The 23144-nt window shown below is 39.6% G+C and overlaps 1 protein-coding gene across 1 annotated transcript in view; it reads right to left on the bottom strand.

Annotated features, from left to right (window-relative positions):
- Window positions 1–7708, bottom strand: part of ORC2 (origin recognition complex subunit 2) — a 54029-nt gene extending 46321 nt beyond the window's left edge. The window contains exons 1-4 of the mRNA XM_082841375.1: window positions 7472–7708; window positions 4405–4453; window positions 3367–3470; window positions 2753–2896 (exon numbers count right to left, since the gene is read on the bottom strand). Of these exons, the coding sequence (XP_082697501.1) occupies window positions 2753–2896; window positions 3367–3463 (241 nt within the window). The 5' untranslated portion in view covers window positions 3464–3470; window positions 4405–4453; window positions 7472–7708. The remainder of the gene's footprint in view (window positions 1–2752; window positions 2897–3366; window positions 3471–4404; window positions 4454–7471) is intronic.
- Window positions 7709–23144: the final 15436 nt, after the last annotated feature.

Consider the following 23144-nt stretch of genomic DNA (forward strand, 5'->3'; position numbering starts at 1 on the left):
AGGCACTTATCCCTGGTCTGGAGCATTTTCCTCTTTTCTTTTTTCTTTTTTTTTCTTTGGCTGCACCAGGGATTGAACCTGGACCACAGCAGTAAAAGCGCCAAGTCCTAACAACTGGACCACCAGGGAAATCCCAAATTTTCCTCTTTATTTCAGTGTGCCTCCAAATATCATTTGCTGTGGGTGCCGTTACAAGAAAGCACTGAGTTTCTACTACAGATACATATTACCATTACAATAAGAAACTATTTTAAAGAAAACACTTAGAAAACATATTCTTTGCAATCTGTTCTTAGGTCTAACACAATAGTCAAGAATCCAAAGTTCTATTTAGAATATGCCCTAAGGGCTTCCCTGGTAGCACACGTGGTTAAGAATCCGCCTGCCAATGCAAGGAACATGGGTTCGAGCCTTAGTCCAGGAAGATTCCACAGGCCGCAGAGCAACTAAGCCCGTGCGCCATAACTACTGAGCCTGCGCTCTAGAGCCTGCAAGCCACAACTACTGAGCCCACGTGCCACAACTATTGAAGCCCACACGCCTACAGCCCATGCTCCGCAACAAGAGAAGCCACCACAATGAGAAGCCCGCACACGGCTACAAAGAGTAGCCCCCGCTCGCCACAACTAGAGAAAGCCTGTGTGCAGCAACAAAGACCCAACACAACCAAAAATAATAAATAAATAAATAAATAAATAAATAAATAAATAACAAGAATATGCTCTGTCCAGTAAGCCTACTGAGGGACAATGGTTGTTTTTTGTTTGTTTTTAATTTATTTTTTTAAGATGTTGGGGGTAGGAGTTTATTAATTAATTTATTTATTTTTGCTGTGTTGGGTCTTCGTTTCTGTGCGAGGGCTTTCTCTAGTTGTGGCAAGCGGGGGCCACTCGTCATCGCAGTGCACGGCCCTCTCACTATCGCAGTCTCTCTTGTTGCAGAGCGCAGGCTCAGTAGTTGTGGCTCACGGGCCTAGTTGCTCCGCAGCATGTGGGATCTTCCCAGACCAGGGCTCGAACCCGTGTCCCCTGCATTAGCAGGCAGATTCTCAACCACTGCGCCATCAGGGAAGCCCAGTGGTGGTTTTTTATATCATATCATTTAACACTGGGAACAAATCCAGAAACAGTATCACTCAAGAGGTGACAAAAAGGTTGGGAGTAGTCATAGTGGCCATTTATAAGTCAAGTATGAGAGAGTAAAAGACATGTACATGAGGGAGACAGGTGGCATAGAACAGAATTGATGCACAGAGATGACATGAGGGAGACCAGGAGATATGTGAAAGCAAAGTCCCTCATTTCTTAACACGCTCCCAGCTCCAATGCCCCTAGTGCCCAACAATACTGAATTTTTTCCTTGATCTTTATTTTTTTAAGTCAACTTAAGTAGGTCTATGCTCCTTGCACCCTAATATATATCTGTGCTCTTTGAGCCCTAAATTAAGTAAATTATAATCCAAGAGTAAGATTTTTTAAGCACAGTCTGGCAGGAATCTGGCTTAGGTGTAAAAAAACATAACACTAGCATGCCCAGGTTGGAACACATTACTTCTTGGAATCTTCCTTCTAACTATTTCTGTAAAGAAGATCAAGTTAATAATAAAGTGACTTGCTTTATGAAATTATTTCAAATTAGTTAAAAGTAGAGATATCTTAAAAATAACAACTTTAGAGTGCTTGGTCTGTAGACTATCTTTCTAAAAATATTTAAGCACCAGACTGGTTTTTAAAAAAACAAAAGAAAAAAAAAAGAACTATGTATAGATTAAAAAACGTACAGTAGAAACTCAGTGCTTCCAACCTTTCCAACTGTAGAGAAAAAGTCTGAAGCGATGCCCTTCTTTTTTCTTTTTTTAAAATTTATTTATTTTATTTATTTATTTTTGGCTGTGTTGGATCTTCACTGCTGGGCACGGGCTTTCTCTAGTTGCAGTGAGTGGGGGCTAGTCTTGGTTGCGGTGCGCGGGCTTCTCATTGCGGTGGCTTCTCTTGTTGTGGAGCCCGGGCTCTAGGTGCACGGGCTTCAGTAGTTGTGGTGCACGGGCTCAGCAGTTGTGGCTCATGAGCTCTAGAGCGCAGGCTCAGTAGTTGTGGCGCATGGGCTTAGTTGCTCCACGGCATGTGGGATCTTCCTGGACCAGGGCTCGAACCTGTGTCCCCTGCACTGGCAGGCGGATTCCTAACTACTGCGCCACCAGGGAAGCCCTGAAGTAATGCTCTTCTGATGAGAAATAAAATAATATAGCACACCACATAAAAAGTTTTGGAGGTGGATGATGGTGATGGTAGCACATTATGAATGTATTTAATATAACTGGACTGTACACTTAAAAATGGTAAAGATGGTAAATTTTATGTTATGGGTATCTTACAATTTAAAAAATTGGGAAAGGGACTTCCCTGGTGGTCCACTGGGTAAGACTGTGTGCTCCCAGTGCAGGGGGCCTGGGTTAGATCCCTAGTCAGGGAACTAGATCCCACATGCCAAAACTAAGAGTCCACATGCTACAACTAAGAAGTCTGCATGCGGCAACTAAGAGCCCACATGCCACAACGAAGATCCTGCATGCCACAACTAAGACCTCGCGTAGCCAAAATAAATTAAAAAGAAAAAAAAAAATTGTAGCACAATGTTGCCTAACCTACCAGACTACTTTTATGTATCCTGCAAAGCAATTTCGGCCACTCACAGAAATATGAGCGTACACTCCCAACTCCAACAACCACCACGCCCCTCACCCCACAAATACCTTGAACATGGCGTCCTAAAACTTCCACATAGTTCTGATCTTTTAAAACTTCCTGGTCATCTTCCTCCAAATCATATTCTGGCTTCTTTATTATTTTTTTTGTGTTGACCAAAAGCTGGGCTCTCTCCTTTTTTATTTTAGCTCCTATAAGAACATCCAAAGAATCAGAACATGACAGGTATAAATTCTTTCTAAACACTACATTTAAATAAATAAATTATACTATTATATTGTCATTACTTAAAAGCTGGAAAAAAATTCAGTGTTTTCTCTTTGATTCAAGTACAGATCTCTCTTCCACAGTTTATAAGTTAAAAAAACAAAACCTTTAAATTATATATTTTGGGGGGTCAAAATAACTATACATTTTAATTACAATGGGTGGTTATCACTTACCACCACTACTGAGCATTTCACATTAGATGAGGCTTTATTATTTTTAATTTTCAGTACATTTTGAATGGAATAAACTAAAAATTAAGGATTATTTGCAGTCTTACTAGATAAAATATTCTGTGCTGTATTTTCAAAATAGAAGATTAAATTATTTTTAAAAGTGAAATAATACATAACCATTATATAAGCATCCTTTCAACTGTATAATCATTCAGTACCTCCTTCTCTATCAAGAATGTGATTAAGAACATCATCATCTCCCACAAACTGAACCTCCAGCATCTTGTCTTCCTTTGATTCCAGCTTGCTCATCATTGCCAACCTAAATAAAAGCAATGAAGCACTCAAAAGTGATGAAAAATTCGTATCAACAGCCAAATAAACATTCACATAATGAATACATGTATTTGCATAAAAGTTTTAAAAGTCTTTAAGTATGAAAAATACATTGTCATTATTGTATCGATATTGTGTTTTTGATAATAAGTAACTCAATTCTTTATCTGAAAAATGGAAGAGAGGAAGAAGTGCCTGAGATTAGGAAAAAGCCAAATCCAATCAAGGGCAACTAAAATATAATGACAAGAAAACAATTCTGCCTGTAAAGAAAGCTCTAACCAATATACAGAAAAACAACATTATTAGAAAGGGGGAGGTTAATACATGAGAGTTTAGAAAAGGGGCAGTCAAACAAAGAATAATGGTTTGGTGGATTTTCATATCTGTTCGCTAGAAAGATATAGTCCACTGGGGGAAGTCTGTGTGCTTCACTGGTGTACCAAGACTGGATCAAATAATTTTCAAGCATCTCCCTTTACTATTAAATTGCATGCTCACCAAACAACTTGACAATCATGAATATGGCTTTCTAGGTATCTCGGTAACTAAAGAGTAAGCATGAATCTTTCCAGTACTTTAGAATCAGTTCTTCACTGAACAAATTTCGGATTTGGCAAGCAAAAGTTTGATCAACTCTGGCTACGCTGACAAAATTTAGTTTCAGAACTTATAATGCTAATGCCTGAAACAAATAAACGATTCCAACTAGTTGTCAGCTAATTAGTTTACTCAAAAAATGAATTTTTTTCTCTCTTCTCTCTCTCATAAATCCTATTTATGCCTTTTCCCCTGACAAGAGGATCTACTGATTGAGTCCCCCATGAGTCAGTTATCTGCATGCAGATAACTCACTAAATGTTGCCAAGTTTTCTTTTGTAACTAGCACACTTAAATGATTTGTCTCAGTTTTCATTTACCTTTAAAGGTACTACATATTCTGCAGCTGGGAAATTCAAGTAGAGTCACCTGTAATTGGAAAAAGAACTCAGTCAGGCCAGCTAACAGGAAAACGACAGCAACCAAAGAAGTTCATGAGTTTTAACAACCAAGATGAGTAGATAAAGGCAGATCTTAGAAAGCCAAAGTTGTTATGATGGCACAGTAAAGGGCAAAATGACCATTACCATTTTGGCCAGGGAGCCTCAGAGACTGAGAAGATCTAACTTGTGGGGGCAAGTAGGTGGAGGGAGGCCAAAATGTGAGCACTTACTATGTGCTAGACACTCTTCTCAATATTCTATATGTATTCTCATTTAATCCTCACAACAATTCCATTAGGTTTATACTTTGTGTACAAAGATTATACTTCATCTATAATTTATATGGCCACTGCCAGTAGAACATATCCATTTGGACCAACCTCCTAGTCATGATACTGCTTCTTATTATGGGGAACTGGGTGTATTAGAGAAGAAGTTTAATGCATCTATGTGACATTTATACAAAATTAAGAAACACAACTTCTTTCTATCTGTATAAAATAAAGTTTTTTAAGGGGCTGTTTGTCAGGCACTGTGTTAGGCACTTTTATGTATACCAGATCAATAAATCCTCAGATTCTCTGAGATAGTTAAAATGTATTTAATTCCCCCAATTTACAGATGAGTAAACTGAGGTTAAAGATTAAATTACTCACTCAAATTCACACAATTAGAAAGTGTGTTAGGGCTGAAACCCAAGTTTAACTAATTCCAAAGACCCTGATCATTTTATTAAATGACACAACTTCTCCTGCCATTAAATACAAACCTGTTATCCTAAATGCTTGTCTTGACCTCTGGAAACTATTCATAATATGTTTAGTCATTCTCCCACACAGCGGTTCAAATATCCAAGAACTTCTACAGTTCCTCTAGGTTTCTAGTTCATTAGGTTAAACATCACTAGTTCTATCAAGCATACTTTTAAGAGCAGCATAGGCTACATTATTTAAAACTACATACTGCTGTGTTCTACAAAGGATTTGAAGCAATAACAATAAGCAGTGCAATACAACAAATGATAAACTATACACACTAATAGGGAATCTGGGTCAGGGAAAATATAAAGGCAGAACATAAAATCATACAAAGAATTTGGGCTCTTAGCTTCCTGGCAATCAAAAGGAGTAAAGGTCAGTTACATTACCTCTTATTAGCAAAAGTTTAGTAGTCCCTTCAGGGGGAAAAAAAAGATTTTCAAGGAAAATTTAAAAACAAATATTCTAGACAACTTAATATTGTCCTAGGCAATTTCCGTATGGTATTTTATGTAAGAATTGTCTGGACAGAGGCAGCCTAACTTAGTCTTGTTTGTAGCCAAATGCATCAAAAAATTGAAATTTCTACAAAAACCTTGAAAGAAACCTTTCCTTCCTTCTTCTCCAACATTTTCTGAAAACAAAAACAAAAAAACCCCAGTACAATCGCATAATAAAATGAAAATATTTAGTGACCACTTACTCTTCAAGGCACTGTCTTGGTGCTTACTTTTAAGTAGACTCTTTTCAAGGAGTTAACAAGGTAATACAGCAGCACCAAATGAGCAGTTACCACAATACACTCTCCTTTGAGAGCAAATAAAATATTTGCTACAATTTAAAAAAAAAACATAGTCCTTTAAAAAAAGAAGGTGGTATAGTTTAGTGGCTATGCACCAATTTTAATATCAGATAAACCTGGGTTCCGATCTTGACTCCACACTTACAACTGTGTGACTCTGGACAAAGTTGTGACGATTAAATGAGACCATGTGCTTGGCCTATGAAAATGCTAACTAGGTTCCTTACTACGGGTATTTTTACTTTAAATTTCAACTTAACCATGCAGATCTCTTATACAACTCCATATCCCAACTAATGTCTGACGAAATAAAATTCATATTTTATGGCAAGACGATTTAAACATATTTAAACATAAACATAAAATTTTTCTTTGCCTACTTGGGCCTCCTCCCTCCACTTTAGTGTGTATTGCGCATCTGCATTAACCAGACCTCTTTAGGAGATAACTTCCTTCTTATCTTGTAAGGGGCCAGCATGACCCATGACCCACTCTTTGCTTTGTATGTGTAGATTTGGATTGTGTAAACTGTCAATAATATGCCATTTAATGTACAGCCCACAGTCTCAAAAACATCTAACAGTGCTTTGGCTTCTAACAAACGGAACAGTTCTTAGAGCTTTCTGAGAGGCTGTTCTCAGAGTTATAACCCTGTTTGGCTCAAATAAAAATTTCCACTTCTTTCTTAGATTGACTACTGATCAATTTTCGTCAGCACATCTAACAGAAAAAAGTGCTCAATAAATGTTGAATGAATGATGCCCATTTAATGTGCAGTGCCATCACACAAAGGTGTAGGGCCATGCTATTTTTCTTCAGATTGCAATTGAACTAGGGGAAGGTGTAGTGGTCCTATTAGGATTTCAGCTGTAAAGCGAAAAGTACTGCATCAGCTTGTTTTAACTTAAAAAGCTCTACCAAAAGAGCCTGGTTTACCAACATTTTACAACCAAGCACTGTCCCAGGGTAACTGTGTTCAGTTAGGAGGATTCATTTGGTGCTTCCAGGCTGGGATGACATCAAAGGGTTCTCGCTCCAGTGGTAGTTCTGGGACAAGATCTCTTCCTCCTCAGCCCTCATTGTACCTGTTCCTCTCCCAGGACACCTTACTACTTTCGGTATGGATTTTTACAGTTCTCCCTCTGCACGCGGAAGGCTCATCACGCCGGAAAACAGATACGTTGGTAACAGACACCCCTTGCACAGAAGGCCCATCACTACTGGACAGAGGAACGGTCTTTAAAGAGGGAGCCTCTCACCCCAACAAGTATTTACTGACTTCGGTCTGGGCCTCGCGCAACTGACCAGCTGGCCGTTCTCGGCCAGCCGAGGGTCCTCAGGGCGGCGGGGCCGGAGGCAGCCTGGGGAGGGCAGAGAGGGAGGCGCAGCGACGCTGCCCGGAGTGCCGAGGTGAAGGCCGGGGACTGGGTGCACCTGGACTCACCTCACAAGCCCCGAGCTAAGCAGGAGAGGGAGGCAAGCTGCCCCGCCGCCCAACCACGCACCGCCAGGTCTCCGGGTGGCGCGGCTGCGGCCGCCTCGTGCCTGCCGGACGCTACCCCGCTGAATGATCGCCGCTGAAAAAGCGGCTTCGGCCCCAGCGGGAAAGGCCAAATTCTTTTAGGCAGTGCAGAAGCAGGGTCGCGGGGTCGCGAGGTCGAGCAGGGCCGCTCCGGAGGCCGGCGAGTGGGGCGGGGGATGGGCAGCCTCCCTCCTTCACACCGAATCTCCCGCCCTGCTCAGGAGGCGGAGCCCCAGGGAGCCAATAGGAAGTGGCGTTGGCTGAGAGCGACGGCTCTGCCCGCCAGTCGGCGCCGGTCTGATGGCCTCGCCTACAAGAAACCCGAAGAAAACGAATCCCTAAGCGCTGGGTTCTGGGCTTTGCTTTTCCTCTTTCCGTTTCCGGTGAAGGGAGAAGGAAGTGTTGGTTAGATCTGAGGAAACTGGAGGAGTTGGAGTGGGCTGAGTGGGCTCTGTGGCTTGACGCAATCTTGAAAGTGTTCATTGGTTTCTCTTTACACCTTCTTTGACGCAATCTTGAAAGTGTTCATTGGTTTCTCTTTATACCTTCTTTTGAGGAAAAAGATAATGGGAATGAATTTGAGTTTATTTATTTATAACGTTACCTCATTTGCCGTGAAAGGTAGGATCAAGTGCATCTCAGGGGTTTGGGGTGGGGAGGCGGGGAGCAATGCTCTCTAGTAAGAAGAGAATTTTGGCTGGGGCACTGAATGTGGAGATGGGAATCAGACTGCTAATAGGATGAAGAGACAGGGAAAATAGAAGGAATAGATGCAGAAAAAGCTGAGGAAAAAGATAATGAGGAAGAAAAAGAATGAACCTGCTGGAGTAACAGTGTCACCCACTAATAATACGATTTTATTTGGATTCATTCATTCATTCAAAACAAAACCTGCGTCCAAGATAATAACGTTACACTTTTGAGCGAGCTGAGAACGGTCTCTGCCTTCACAGTAGATCCTATAGGGGAAGATACTGAATAGACAATATAGAGAAAAATGCTACGATTTGGGAAGTCCAGTGTTTATCGAACCACTGGCAGGAATATCTAATTAAAGTACAGCAAGATTCAGGCACAATTTTCTTGGAAGAAGAGATATTTAAACTGAAACCTGAGGACTGAGTAGCTTTAAGCCAGAAAAAGAGGAGGGGTAAAGTTTTCCAGGTAGAAGGCCCAAATCAATATAGTGGGTGTATAAAGGGCCAAGAGGCAAGTGCCACAAGTGCCAACGTTGGATCTGTTGTTATGAAGGGCTAGTTTGGCCCTTAGGGCACTAGTCAGATTTGTATTGAAAGATCATTCTGGATAAACGAGGTAAAATGTGGGAGCAGAGGGAAGGAAGAGACAGATGGAGTCACACCATTTTGGAAGCTGTTTAGGACATCAGATTGGGAAATGGAAATGGTTGTAGCCTGGATAGCTCAGTATTCCATTTTGTTTAGCAGGATTTAAGAAAACAAAAGAGAAAGGTAATTTTCTGTACATTGGAGATAAAGAATTTGGGGGACTGAGTAAAGAGAAGATGAAAGAAAACGTAGCCAACAGTTAACAGTGAAGTGCTTGAAAAGTTCTTAAAAATGTGAAGATCTGGGAATATTTAATATTCAACTAATATGTTCTTTATGTTTCTATGATGTAAACTCTCTTCCATATCCCCCTCCAATCTTCACTAAACTCTTCTGCAAAGTCAGAGGACTTGGTGTGAGCAGTGGGTTTTGATTTTGTTTTTAATGGTATATGTGTGGAAAATAGAGGGAAGGAGCTGAGTTTCCCTTCTAGATTGATACTAGGCTAGATAAAAACAAAGAGCCATACCATTCAGAATGGAGATCCAGAATTCAGAAGTGCAAGTTGAAGATAGAGGTGATCATAAAATGGCAACTCCTGCATGTATTCACACACATTTTGTGTAGAACATTAGAACATTAGATTTTTCCAAGAGAAAGAGAGGACCAAGTCAATTTTGTGTATATCTTAAGGGGGTAGAGATGCCAGCAGTTAATTGGGTTATAGTTTGAAATTTAGGGCTAGGCTTTAAAAGTCTCTAATAGAATCTGATTAAACATGGTGAATTGAACACTGTCTTGAAATCCCACTAAAATAACAGAGTCAAAAATATTTTTTTGAAGTATAAACATACACACAAAAGAACAGGAAAGGAAGTGAGATAAGTTAATAAAATTTTGGAAGATGTATAGTGATCAGGCAAAGCAGAGTAAGCTGAAACCCAGGCCAGCAAAGGATGACGACAATAAGTCTGTTCCTGTCCCAGAACTCCAGTTAGTCTCAGGAATTAGTGTACAGGAACCTCTGAAGTCAGAAGAGGAGAATGGGACTGAGAACTGGAGAAATGGTCAAAGTCTGAAACAAGGAACAATTAGATCCTACATCTCTTGTCATACTTAGCATAATAGCAGGCGTTTACAAGGTGAACCAGAGGATTGAGACTCAACAGAGTAGAAATGAGAAGTCATACTGAGTTTGGGGGTGGGGGTGGAAGTGGAAGATTATGTGGGAGACTAGGAATTTTCTCTTGTTTGGCTCCCAGAGCACTGGCAACTAATCATTTATTTAAACACTTCTTCAGAGGACTGATCAGAAGATGAGGAGGCCCCAGTGGGAAAAGCCAGTTGATCTGTTGATCCACATTGAAACCTGCTAGCTGATAATCCCTGCCCCTGCAGGCAGACTTTCCAGTCAATTTTTGCTTCACCAAACTTGAATAAAGCCTCAACTCTGAAAGAGACAAAACAAATAGACCAGGAGCAAAAAGATTATGTAGGAACCAGAAGAAAATTTATTCTGAACTGTAATTACAAATACCTCAGAGATAAAGACTTTATGAAAGAAGGAATATAAAAAAGAATGTGGGTCATCAAGTTTAGATTTCTAAAGAAATAACTTAAAATTTTAATTTTTAAACAGCAGACTGCAGCATCAAGATATCAGCTGCACAGTTTTTTTCACCAATGATCTCATTTGTCAGCACAACAAATCAGAATGTCTTTATGTATTTCTTCCTCAGGAAGGTGACTGAGTTAAAAAATGTGAAATCATTTTTTCAAGTTTAATTATTTTTATATTCAAACAAGAGGTTTTTACCCAAACCATATTTTAGAAGATCAAATTCAAGAATACCAGTTCCTATGTTGCAAATTGAAATATAACTTAAATAGCTGCATAGATGTCAGTGAAAGATCTAGGTTAATCAACCAGGACCAGGTAGTTCTTGCGGACAAGTTAAGAGATATTTGCATTTGTTCCTAAATTTGGGAAACTCAATTAACTTTTGTTTTTATTGCCAGTCTTATGAAAAGCTTTATATTGATACTTTTGCTGTTTGAAAACATCCATTTTGTCTTTGGGTCTTCTTTTTTGAACAGTTCAGTTTAGTCAATGAACTCTGAGCGCCTACCTGTACCAGGAACATAGCGCCCAGGTATGTCCCTTACCCTTAAGATTCTAGTTGGGTAGAAGGAATCAGATAATTTCAATACTAAGGTGTTAAGTGCAAAGATAGAATTTACTGAGAACTGCTAGGACAAATACCATTTAGCTCAGGCTGGTGGGTAAGTGAGTAAGAGGGTGGGGTAGCAGAGTAAAGGCCATTCCAACTTTAAACGGTAGAGAACAGGGGTGGAGAAGGAATTTCAGGAAGAAAGTATGGTAATAAAACTGGGTGTGGTAATACAAAGTTTGGTGTTACTTAAATCTTAAGTGTAAGTAAGAATGATAGGAGAGGGACTTCCCTGGTAGTCCAGTGGTAAAGAATTCGCCTTACAATGCAGGGGATGCAGGTTCAATCCCTGGTCAAGAAACTAAGATCCCACATGCCATGGGCAACTAAGCCTGCATGCCACAATTACTAACCTCATATGCTGCAAACTACAGAGCACACGTGCCCCGAAGCCTGCACGCCACAACTAGAGAGAAGCCTGAGCACCATGTCGAAGAGCCTGCATGCTGCAACTAAGACCTGACACAGCCAAAAATAAATTAAATAAATAATAAATAAATCTTAAAAAAAAAAAGAATGATAGGAGATGGGTTGGGAGAAGTAAAGGCCAGGCTAAAGAACATAGAATTTATCCTCTGTGATGGAACGATTGAATAATTGATAGGAGTTTTATATTAATCACTAAAGAAAGATAAATTTGAGAGGAGCATGGGGTCTAGTTAGGAGGCTATCAAAGCAGTGTGGATATGAAGTAAGACATGAATTTGAGCTGTAGTAGTAAAAGTTGAGAGGAAATGATGGATTTGCAAAAAAAAGGCAAAGTCAGCAAGATTTGGAGACTGGTTATAGAGGTAAGGGAGAGGAAAGATATAATTCCCAGGTTTCTGGTTTGGTTGCTTGGGTATAAGTTCCCAATTGTGCTATGAAAGAGAGATTACAAATAGAGGGAAGGAGTAGAAGAATTGAGTTTAGCTTGAGGCATCTTGACTTTGAAGTGCCTGAGGGATATTCAAACATCCTGCAAACAGTTGGATATGAGTTTGAAATTCATTCAAGAGGTCAAGGCCGAGAGACAGAGAGAGAGAGAGAGAGAGAGAGAGAGAGAGAGAGAGAGATATCTAGGGGTCATTAGTGTATAGATTAAATCCAAAGGGGGAAAATTAAGAATTACCCAGAGATGTTGAGTACAGTAAGAAATTAAGTGAGATACTTCATCTTTTGAGGCAGGCAGCAAGGAGATGAGGATAGTTGCAGATATAGTTGTTCTTTGAAGTGGTAGGTGAAAGAGGAAATTAAAGAGTGTTCTAGCTTGATGACCTCCATTTTATGGAGGACGCAAGAGTTGAGGCTGCTGAGAAAGTGATACTTAAAGTGATAAAGCTTTGGGACAGAAACTGAAAGGAATAGAACTAGGGCAGGCCAAGAAGTACAAGGACCTCAAAGTGTTGGGGGCTTAAGTTTGGGGCCAGTGAAATTGTATTGATGCCCATAGTGTTCAATGGCCTGATTAAGGTATTAGAGAAGGCAAATTGCAACATTGATATAAAAGAATATTTTTTTAATGAAATGGATTACTGCCTTTCTTATATTGTCATTACTGTTTTATATATTTCTTTAGGAAAACATTCTTACTGAGTCAGTGGTTCTGGATGGAGGAAGGAAAGTTTAGGTATGAATGCCAGAAGATTGTCATAGGATTAAAGAGAGTCTTCAATGATGACTGCACATGAGAATTACCTGGGGAGCTTTTAAAACTACTGATGCTGGGCTTCCCTGGTGGTGCAGTGGTTAAGAATCCACCTGCCAATGCAGGGGACACAGGTTCGAGCCCTGGTCCAGGAAGATCCCACATGTCATGGAGCAACTAAGCCAGTGCACCACAGTTACTGAGCCTGCACTCTAGAGCCCGTGAGCCACAACTACTAAGCTCACGAACCACAGTGACTGAAGCCCACATGCCTACAGCCCATGCTCCACAACAAGAGAAGCCACCTCAATGAGAAGCCCACGCACTGCAACAAAGAGTAGCGCCCGCTCACCACAACTAGAGAAAGCCTGCATGCAGCAATGAAGACCCAACGCAGTCAAAAATAAAATAAATAAAATAAATTTACTTTAAAGAAAACAAACAAACTACTCATGCCATATCCCAATTCCAGAGGGTCTCAATGTGGCCTGTTCATCAGAATTTAAAAAAGAAATTCCCAGGGACTTCCCTGGTGGTCCAGTGGGTAAGACTCTGAGCTCCCAATGCAGGGCTCCTGGGTTTGATTCCTGGTTGGGGAACTAGATCCTGCATGCGTGCTGCAACTAAGAGTCCCCATGCCACAACCCTGCAGGCCACAGCAAAGATCCCGTGTGCTGCAACGAAGACCCGGTGCAGCCAAAAAAAAAAAAAAAAAAAAAAAATTCCCAGATGACTTTAATGTTCAGATAGGGGTGAAAACCACTGAGCTAGGGAGAATGAAAACTGGCAATAAATTTTTATCAGATATGAAGTGACCTAGATGCTATGCATTAAACACACACTTGATAGGGGTACAGTAGGTCTAGAATGTCAGTGGCAGATGCCTCAGCAAGTAATTTCTACTGAGATATATTTAAAGATATCAATTGATTTTAATCATGCTCAGGAAACAAAAGTGATTACCTCTTAGCGTCTAGGAATAAAAGAATATGGTAACCAGAAGCTATTTTATCTGCAGGATTTTCTTGAACCAGGGATAATGAGGCCTTCATAAATCACACACAAATTAGCAGTGAAAGATTTGGCAGAGTAAGCCCTAAAAAATGTGCACACAGTAATTCAAGTTCTGGGAAACTAGATATAGACTATAATCTTCGATTCAGAAATAATTTTACAGTGTGCATAACACCATTATTTGTAGCAGTTGATAATAAATTAATGTCTATAGATTTCTTAAAATCCTGTGATTAATCTTTTTGAATGTAATAGTGCTTTTTAGTTAAATTATACAGTGATTCAGAACATAAGATTGTACTGGTTAACATAACCTGTCATAAAAAAAAGTTTTCATCATTCAATGTGTACTAAACATTGTTCCCTAAGACAAAGTGCCAAAAGTGATTGGCCCTTCAAGTTTTAAAAGTCAGTACCACCCCTTTCTGATATAACATCTTGAACAAAACTAGGGCTGTTACCACAGATTATATCCATCCTATTTGGATTATGACCTAGGACCACAGTTAGACCTTTAGAGGCCCTAAACACAAAAGACTTTTATTTCTACCCTCTCCCATGTAGTTTAAAATAACATTAAATCATAAAATAATTTCAAGTAAGTCTAACAAAATACTGATTTCTTCCTAAGTTACCTGGCCACTTTTTTCCACGGTGGTTGGGAGGAAGGAAGTAAAATATTTTTAGGTTCTGTATTTTGGGAACCTCTTCTTTTTTTTTTTTTTTGCGGTACACGGGCCTCTCACTGTTGTGGCCTCTCCCGTTGCAGAGCACAGGCTCTGGACACGCAGGCTCAGCAGCCATGGCCCACGGGCCTAGCCGCTCCGCGGCATGTGGGATCTTCCCAGACCGGGGCACGAACCCGCGTCCCCTGCATCGGCAGGCGGACTCTCAACCACTGCGCCACCAGGGAAGCCCTGGGAGCCTCTTCTTAATTATGGTCTAAACCAGCTTTTCTCAATTGAGGTTCCTCATATGAACCACAGAAAGACTATTTTCTCATTTCTCCAGAGAATGGTACATAATTAAGGATAGTACACAATTAGAACCATTGTATATATGTAGGAGAAAAGTTTATTTATAACTATGGATACCTAGGGTATTAGGACTCAATTCTTTCATGGATTTAATTTGCCTGTTAGTTATCTAGCTCTACTGAGGTCAAATCTCCCCTTCCTTCCCAACTCCCACAGGGGCCTTGGCCTTGTGGGGATAGGGCAAGTGTACCAATAGCTGACAACAATCAACATTTTATGAAGCAGTATCTTGATAGTTAAGTGCATAAGTCTGTGAGCCTGAGTGTCTGGGTTCAATCTCAGCTCTACCATTTACTAGCTCTGTGACCTTGGACAGATGAACTTTCCTTTTCTTATAAAGGAAGAATAACTACTTATCAGACACTTGTATTAACTGAATATTGAATTGTGGCACTTTCATCAAAGTGTTTAGAACGGTGCCTGGCACATCCTAGCACTGAATAAATGTTGTTTTTGTTTAATACATCTTTGGACCATAAAGTATTGTGACCTGGACCAGACTTGTATGTGTGTGGAGGGATAGTACCTCCATTATCTTATTAATATTCACTATTTTATTACAGTACCTTAAAGTGACTTTCCCCTTTGTACTTTCTCTGTATTTTCTAAGGTTTTCAAAATGAGCAAGTAATACTTTCTTTTTTTGGCTGCACTGCATGGCATGCAGGATCTTACTTCCCCGACAGGGATCAAACCCACGCCTCCAGCAGTGGAAGTGTGGGGAATTAACCATGGGAATGCCAGGGAAGCCCCAAGTAATACATTTTTAATAAAAGGAAAATTGAAACTGTCAACTGGTAAAACTCATTCTTCCTAACTAATGCAGAACTAGAGTCGAGGAGAAAAAAACCAGGCTTGGTGAGTTGCCTTAAGCCACTCTTCTGGAACTGCTAATCTACACCAGCAATTTTGGATTAAGGCATAAGATATAAAAGAGAAAACAAAGTTTTGGTCCATCAATAAGGAATAATAGCCGTAAGGAACAGGTATAGAAGAGATTTTTCTAGGGAGTGCATGTAAAGGGAAGGGAAAAGGAGGCCTGGGGCTCAGCCCTTCATTAAACCCATATTCCAAGAGAAGGCTAAATAAAGTATTACCTTCAGAAAACACAATGTGGGAAAGAGTGAAAAGTTTATTGATTAGAGAACTAACTGCTGGTAAGACTGTCAGGAAAACAGGCACTTTCATACATTGCTGAAGAGTGTAAATTGTACTGTAATAATGATGGCTCCTCGTATAAGGACCCAGGAAAGAAAATTAGTCCTAACGTCTCAGTATTAGAAACAGTCGTGCTTCACCTGAGAAGTTGATTTGTTCTATCTTAAGGATATCTGAAAATCACATGACTAATCTATGCCTCTTTGTATTTGGCTGCTATAAAGTTCAGAGAGAAATTTGTATCTCAACAATAACATAAAAGTATGAACACATTTATGTATTAATTTCACACATGCCTACATGTTATTTCTTATTTTGGGTGCTATATGTAATTTTATATATTGCCTTAATTTTATAAATTTCCTTAATAGGGTATCATATAAATTAAAAAGTTCAGGGAGATAGGTTCAAGATGGCAGAGTAGAAGGACATGCACTCACTCCCTCTTGCGAGAGCACTGAAATCATAACTAACTGCTGAACAATCATCGACAGGAAGACACTGGAACTCACCAAAAAAGATACCCCATATCCAAAGATAAAGGAGAAGCTGCAGTAAGATGGTAGGAGGGGCACAATCACAATAACATCAAATCCCATAACCGCTGGGTGGGTGACTCACAAACTGGAGAACAATTATACCACAGAAGTCCATCCACTGGAATGAAAGTTCTGAGCCACACGTCAGGCTTCCCAACCTGGGGTCTGGCAATGGGAGGAGGAATTCCCAGAAAATCAGACTTTGAAGGCTAGTGGAATTTGATTGCAGGACTTTGACAGGACTGGGGAAAACAGAGACTCCACTCTTGGAGGGCACACACAAAGTAATGTGTACATCAGGACCCAGGGGGAAGGAGCAGTGACCCCATAGGAGACTGAACCAGACTTACCTGCTAGTACTGGAGGGTCTCTGCAGAGGTGGGGGACGGCTGTGGCTCACTGTGGGGACAAGGACACTGGCAGCAGAAGTTCTGGGAAGTACTCCTTGGCATGAGCCATCCCGCAGTCCACCATTAGCCCCACCAAAGAACCTGTATGTAGGCTCCAGTGCTGGGTCACCTCAGGCCAAACAACCAACAGGAAGGGAACTCAGCCCCACACATCAGCAGACAAGGGGATTTAAGTTTTACTGAGCTCTGCCCACCAGAGCAACATCCAGCTCTACCCACCACCAGTCCCTCCCACTAACAATCCTGCAGCCTGTGGAATGAAAACCACACTCACAGAAATATATACAAAATGAAAGGCAGATCACTATGTACCAGATGAAGAAACAAGATAAAACCCCAGACAAACAACTAAATGAAGTGGAGATAGGCAGCCTTCCAGAAAAAGAATTCAGAATAATGATAGTGAAGATGATCCAGGATCTCGGAAAAACAATGGAGGCAAAGATCGAGAAGATGCAAGAAATGTTTAACAAAGACCTAGAAGAATTAAAGGACAAAAAACCAGAGATGAACAATTCAATAACTGAAATGAAAACTACACTAGAAGGAATCAAGAGCAGAATAACTGAGGCAGAAGAACGGATAAGTGACCTGGAAGACAGAATGGTGGAAATCACTGCCGCAGAACAAAATAAAGAAAAAAGAATGAAAAGAAATTAAGACAGCCTAAGAAGCCTCTGGGACAACATTAAATGCACCAACACTCGCATTATAGGGGTCCCAGAAGAAGAGAGAGAAGAGAGAAAGGACCTGAGAAAATATTTGAAGAGATTACAGTCGAAAACTTCCCTAACATGGGAAAGGAAATAGCCATCCAAGTCCAGGAAGCACAGAGAGTCCCAGGCAGGATAAAGCCAAGGAGAAACACTCCGAGACACATAGCAATCAAACTGAAAAAAATTAAAGACAAAGAAAAATCATTAAAAGCAACAAGGGAAAAATGACAAATACATACAAGGGAACTCCCATAAGGTTAACAGCTGACTTCTCAGCAGAAACCCTACAAGACAGAAGGGAGTGGCAGGATATATTTACAGTGATGAAAAGGAAGAACCTACAACCAAGATTACTCTACCCAGCAAGGATCTCATTCAGATTCAATGGAGAAATCAAAAGCTTTTCAGACAAGCAAAAGCTAAAAGAATTCAGCACCACCAAACCAGCTCTACAACAAATGCTAAAGGAACGTCTCTAAGTGGGAAACAAGAGAAGAAAAGGACCTACAAAAACAAACCCAAAACAATTAAGAAAATGGTAATAGGAACATACATATCGATAATTACCTTAAACATGAATGGATTAAATACTCCAACCAAAAGACACAGACTGGCTGAATGGACACAAAAACAAGACCTGTATATATGCTGTCTACAAGAGACCTACTTCAGACCAAGGCACGCACACAGACTGAAAGTGAGGGGATGGAAAAATATATTCCATGCAAATGGAAATCAAAAGAAAGCTGGAGTAGCAATATTCATATCAGATAAAATAGACTTTAAAATAAAGAATATTACAAGAGACAACGAAGGATGCTATATAATGATCAAGGGATCAATCCAAGAAGAAGATATAACAACTGTAAATATATATGCACCCAACATAGAAGCACCTCAATACATATGGCAAATGCTAACAGCTATAAAAGAGGAAACTGACAGTAACACAATGATAGTGGGGGACTTTTACACCTAACTTACACCAATGGACAGATCAACCAGACAGAAAATAAGGAAACACAAGCTTTTAATGACACAATAGACCAGAGAGATTAGGTGATATATATAGGACATTCCATCCCAAAACAGCAGATTACACTTTCTTCTCAAGTGCACACGGAACATTCTTCAGGATAGATCACACATTGGGTCACAAACCAAGCATTGGTAAATTTAAGAAAATTGAACTCATATCAAGCATCTTTTCCAACCACAGCGCTATGAGATTACAAATAAATTACAGGGAAAAAAACCGTAAAAAACACAAACACATGGAGGTTAAACAATAGTTACTGTACTTCCATGTTAGCGCAGTGGTTAAGAATCCACTGCCAATGCAGGAGACATGGGTTCGAGCCCTGGTTCAGGAAGATCCCACATGCCATGGAGGAACTAAGCCCATGCGCCACAACAACAGAGCCTGCGCTCTAGAGACCGTGAGCCACAATTAGCGAGCCTGTGTGCCACAACTACTGAAACCCATGCACCTAGAGCACATGGTCTGCAACAAGAGAAGCCACTACAATGAGAGGCTCACTCACTGCAGCGAAGAGATTCCCCACTCGCCGCAACTAGAGAAAGCCCGTGTGCAGCAACAAAGACTCAATGCAGCCAAAAATAAATAAATTAATTTAAAAGAGATCTTGCAGCTTCTGCTTTAAAAACAAAAAACAATCTGTTACTAAATAACCAAGAGATCACTGAAGAAATCAAAAAATACCGGAGAAAAATGACAACAAAAACACGACAATTCAAAACCTATGCAATGCAGCAAAAGCAGTTCTAAGAGGGAAGTTTTTAGCAATACAATCCTACCTCAAGAAACAAGAAAAATCTCAAATAAACAATCTAACCTTACACCTAAAGGAACTAGAGAAAGAAGAACAAACAAAACACAAAGTTAGCAGAAGGAAAGAAATCATATGGATCAGAGAAGAAATAAATGAAATAGAAACAAAGGAAGCAATAGCAAACATCAATAAAACTAAAAGCTGGTTCTTTGAGAAGATAAACAAAATTGATAAACCATTAGCCAGACTCATCAAGAAAAAGAGGGAGAGGACTCAAATCAATAAAATTAGAAATGAAACAGGAGAAGTTACAACGGACACCACAGAAATACAAAGCATCCTAAGAGACTACAACAAGCAACTCTATGCCAATAAAATGGACAACCTGGAAGAAATGGACAAATTCTTAGAAAGGCATAACCTTCCAACACTGAACCAGGAAGAAATAGAAAATATGAACAGACCAATTGCATGTAATGATATTGAAACTGTGATTACAAAATTTCCAACAAACAAAAGTTCAGGACCAGATGGCTTTACAGGTGAATTCTATCAAACACGTAGAGAAGAGCTAACACCCATCCTTCTCAAACTCTTCCAAAAATTTGCAGAGGAAGGAAAACGCCCAAACTCATTCTATGAGGCCACTGTCACCCTGATAGCAAAATCAGACAAAGATACTGCAAAAAAAGAAAATTACAGACCAATATCACTGATGAATATAGATGCAAAAATCCTCAACAAAATACTCGCAAACAGAATCCAACAGCACATTAAAAGGATCATAAACCACAATCAAGTGGGATTTATTCCAGGGATGCAAGGATCCTTCAATATATGCAAATCAATCAATTTGATACACCATATTAACAAACTGAAGAATAAAAACGATATGACCATCTCAATAGATGCAGAAAAAGCTTTTGACAAAATTCAACACCCATTTATGATAAAAACTCTCCAGAAAGTGGGCAGAGAGGGAACCTACTTCAACATAATAAAGTCCATATATGACAAATGCATAGCAAACATCATTCTCAATGGTGAAAAACTGAAAGCACTACCTCTAAGATCAGGAACAAGACAAGGATGTCCACTCTCACCACTCTTATTCAACATAGTTTTGGAAATCCTAACCACAGCAATCAGAGAAGAAAAAGAAAAGGAATACAAATTGGAAAAGAAGTAAACCTGTCACTGCAGATGACATGATACTATACATACAGAATCCTAAAGATGCCACCAGAAAACTACTAGAGCTCATCAATGAATCTGGTAAAGTTGCAGCATACAAAATTAATGCACAGAAATCTCTTGCATTTCTATACATTAACAACAAAAGATCAGAAAGAGAAATTAAGGAAACACTCCCATTTATTACCATTGCAACAAAAAGAATAAAATACCTAGGAATAAACCTACCTAAGGAGGTAAAAGACCTGTACTCAGAAAACGAAGATGCTGATGAAAGGAATCAAAGATGACACAAACAGATGGAGAGATATACCACGTCCTTGGATTGGAAGAATCAAAATTGTGAAAGTGACTCTACCTCCCAAAGCAATCTACAGATTCAATGCAATCCCTATCAAATTACCAATGGCATTTTTTTACAGAACTAGAACAAAAAATCTTAAAATTTGTATGGAGACACAAAAGACCCCGAATAGCCAAAGCAATCTTGAGGGAAAAAAATGGAGCTGGAGGAATCAGACTCGCTGGCTTCAGACTATACTACAAAGCTACAGTAATCAAGACAATATGGTACTGGCACAAAAACAGAAATACAGATCAATGGAACAGGATAGGAAGCTCAGAGATAAACCCACGCACCTATGATCAATGATAAAGGAGGCAAGGATATACAATGGAGAAAAGAGTGTTTCTTCAATAACTGGTGCTGAGAAAACTGGACAGCTACAGGTAAAAGAAAGAAATTAGAACAGTCCCTAACACCATACACAAAAATAAACTCAAAATGGATTAAAGACCAGACATATAAAACCCTTAGGGGAAAACACAGGAAGAACACTCTTTGACATAAGTCACAGCAAGATCTCTTTTGACCCACCTTCTAGAGTAATGGAAATAAAAACAAAAATAAACAAATGGGACCTAATGAAACTTAAAAGCTTTTGCACAGCAAACTATAAACAAGACAAAAAGACAACCCAAGTATGGGAGAAAATATTTGCAAATGAATCAACAGACAAAGGATTAATCTCCAAAATATATAAACAGCTCATGCAGCTCAATATTAAAAAAACAAACAACCCAATCCCAAAATGGGCAGAAGACCTAAACAGACATTTCTCCAAAGAAGACTTACAGGTGGGCAAGAAGCACATGAAAAGCTGCTCAGCATCACTGATTATTAGAGAAATGCAAATCAAAACTACAATGAGGCATCACCTCACACAGGTTAGAATGGGTGTGCTGGAGAGGGTGTGGAGAAAAGGGAACCCTCTTGCACTGCTGGTGGGAATGTAAATTGATACAGCCACTATGGAGAAGAGTATGGAGGTTCCTTAAAAAACTAAGAATAGGGGCTTCCCTGGTGGCGCAGTGGTTGAGAATCCTCCTGCCGATGCATGGAGCAGCTAGGCCCGTGAGCCATGGCCGCTGAGCCTGTGTGTCCGGAGCCTGTGCTCTGCAACAGGAGAGGCCACAACAGTGAGAGGCCCACGTACCGCAAAAAAAAAAGAAAAAGAAAAAGAAAAAAACTAAGAATAGAACTACATATGACATATAACCCAGCAATCCCACTACTGGGCATATACCCTGAGAAAACCATAATTCAAAAAGACACATGTACCCCAATGTTCACTGCTGCGCTATTTACAATAGCCTGGTCATGGAAGCAACCTAAATGCCCATCGACGGACGAATGGATAAAGAAGATGTGGTACATATATACAATGGAACATTACTCAGCCATAAAAAGGAACGTAATTGGGTCATTTGCAGAGATGTGGATGGACCTAGAGACTGTCATACTGAGTGAAGTAAGTCAGAAAAACAAATATCGTATATTAACGCATATATGTGGAATCTAGAAAAATGGTACAGATGAACCGGTTTGCAAGGCAGAAATAGAGACAGAGATGTAGAGAACAAACGTATGGACACCAAGGGGGGGAAAGCGGGGGGTGGGGTGGGATGAATTGGGAGACTGGTATTGGGAGACACATTTACACTAATATGTATAAAATAGATAACTAATAAGAACCTGCTGTATTAGAAAAATAAAATTAAAAAGTAAGAAGTTCAGACATGCATAGATAAGATTGCATGCTTTGAAAAATGCAACGAAGGACAATTTTAAGCTATGAAACTTAGGTAGATATAAAATTAACTCCGGGAAATCCAGTCAAAAGCCAAATAAAGCTGTATTTTATACTGTACAAAAGAAAATGTACATTCTTAATATATCTAGATACATCTAGGGAAAAAGTACACATCTCTCAAGAAACACAATATTTAACATCTTAGATATGTTTCTGCATTGCAGACTGTTAATGAATTTTATACATCTTTATTTACAATAACTTAAAATATTTTTTCATCTCTGGCAGATATTTACAAGGTCAACAGTGACTACATTTCACATTTCAACAATCAACAGCATTAACCAGTTCAGTAAGACAGTTAAGATAATGGCTTACATGCACCAATAAATATGATCTTAAATGTACGGTTTTTTCTCTTCAGTTCTGGAAAAAAATGAATGTTTTCACTAGTCCTAGTTTGAAAGGACGTCAGTCAACAGAGATCATATTTTCTT

This window comes from Leucopleurus acutus (assembly GCF_964270905.1).
Source record: "Leucopleurus acutus genome assembly, chromosome: 6".
In the NCBI taxonomy this organism is placed as follows: Eukaryota; Metazoa; Chordata; class Mammalia; order Artiodactyla; family Delphinidae; genus Leucopleurus; species Leucopleurus acutus.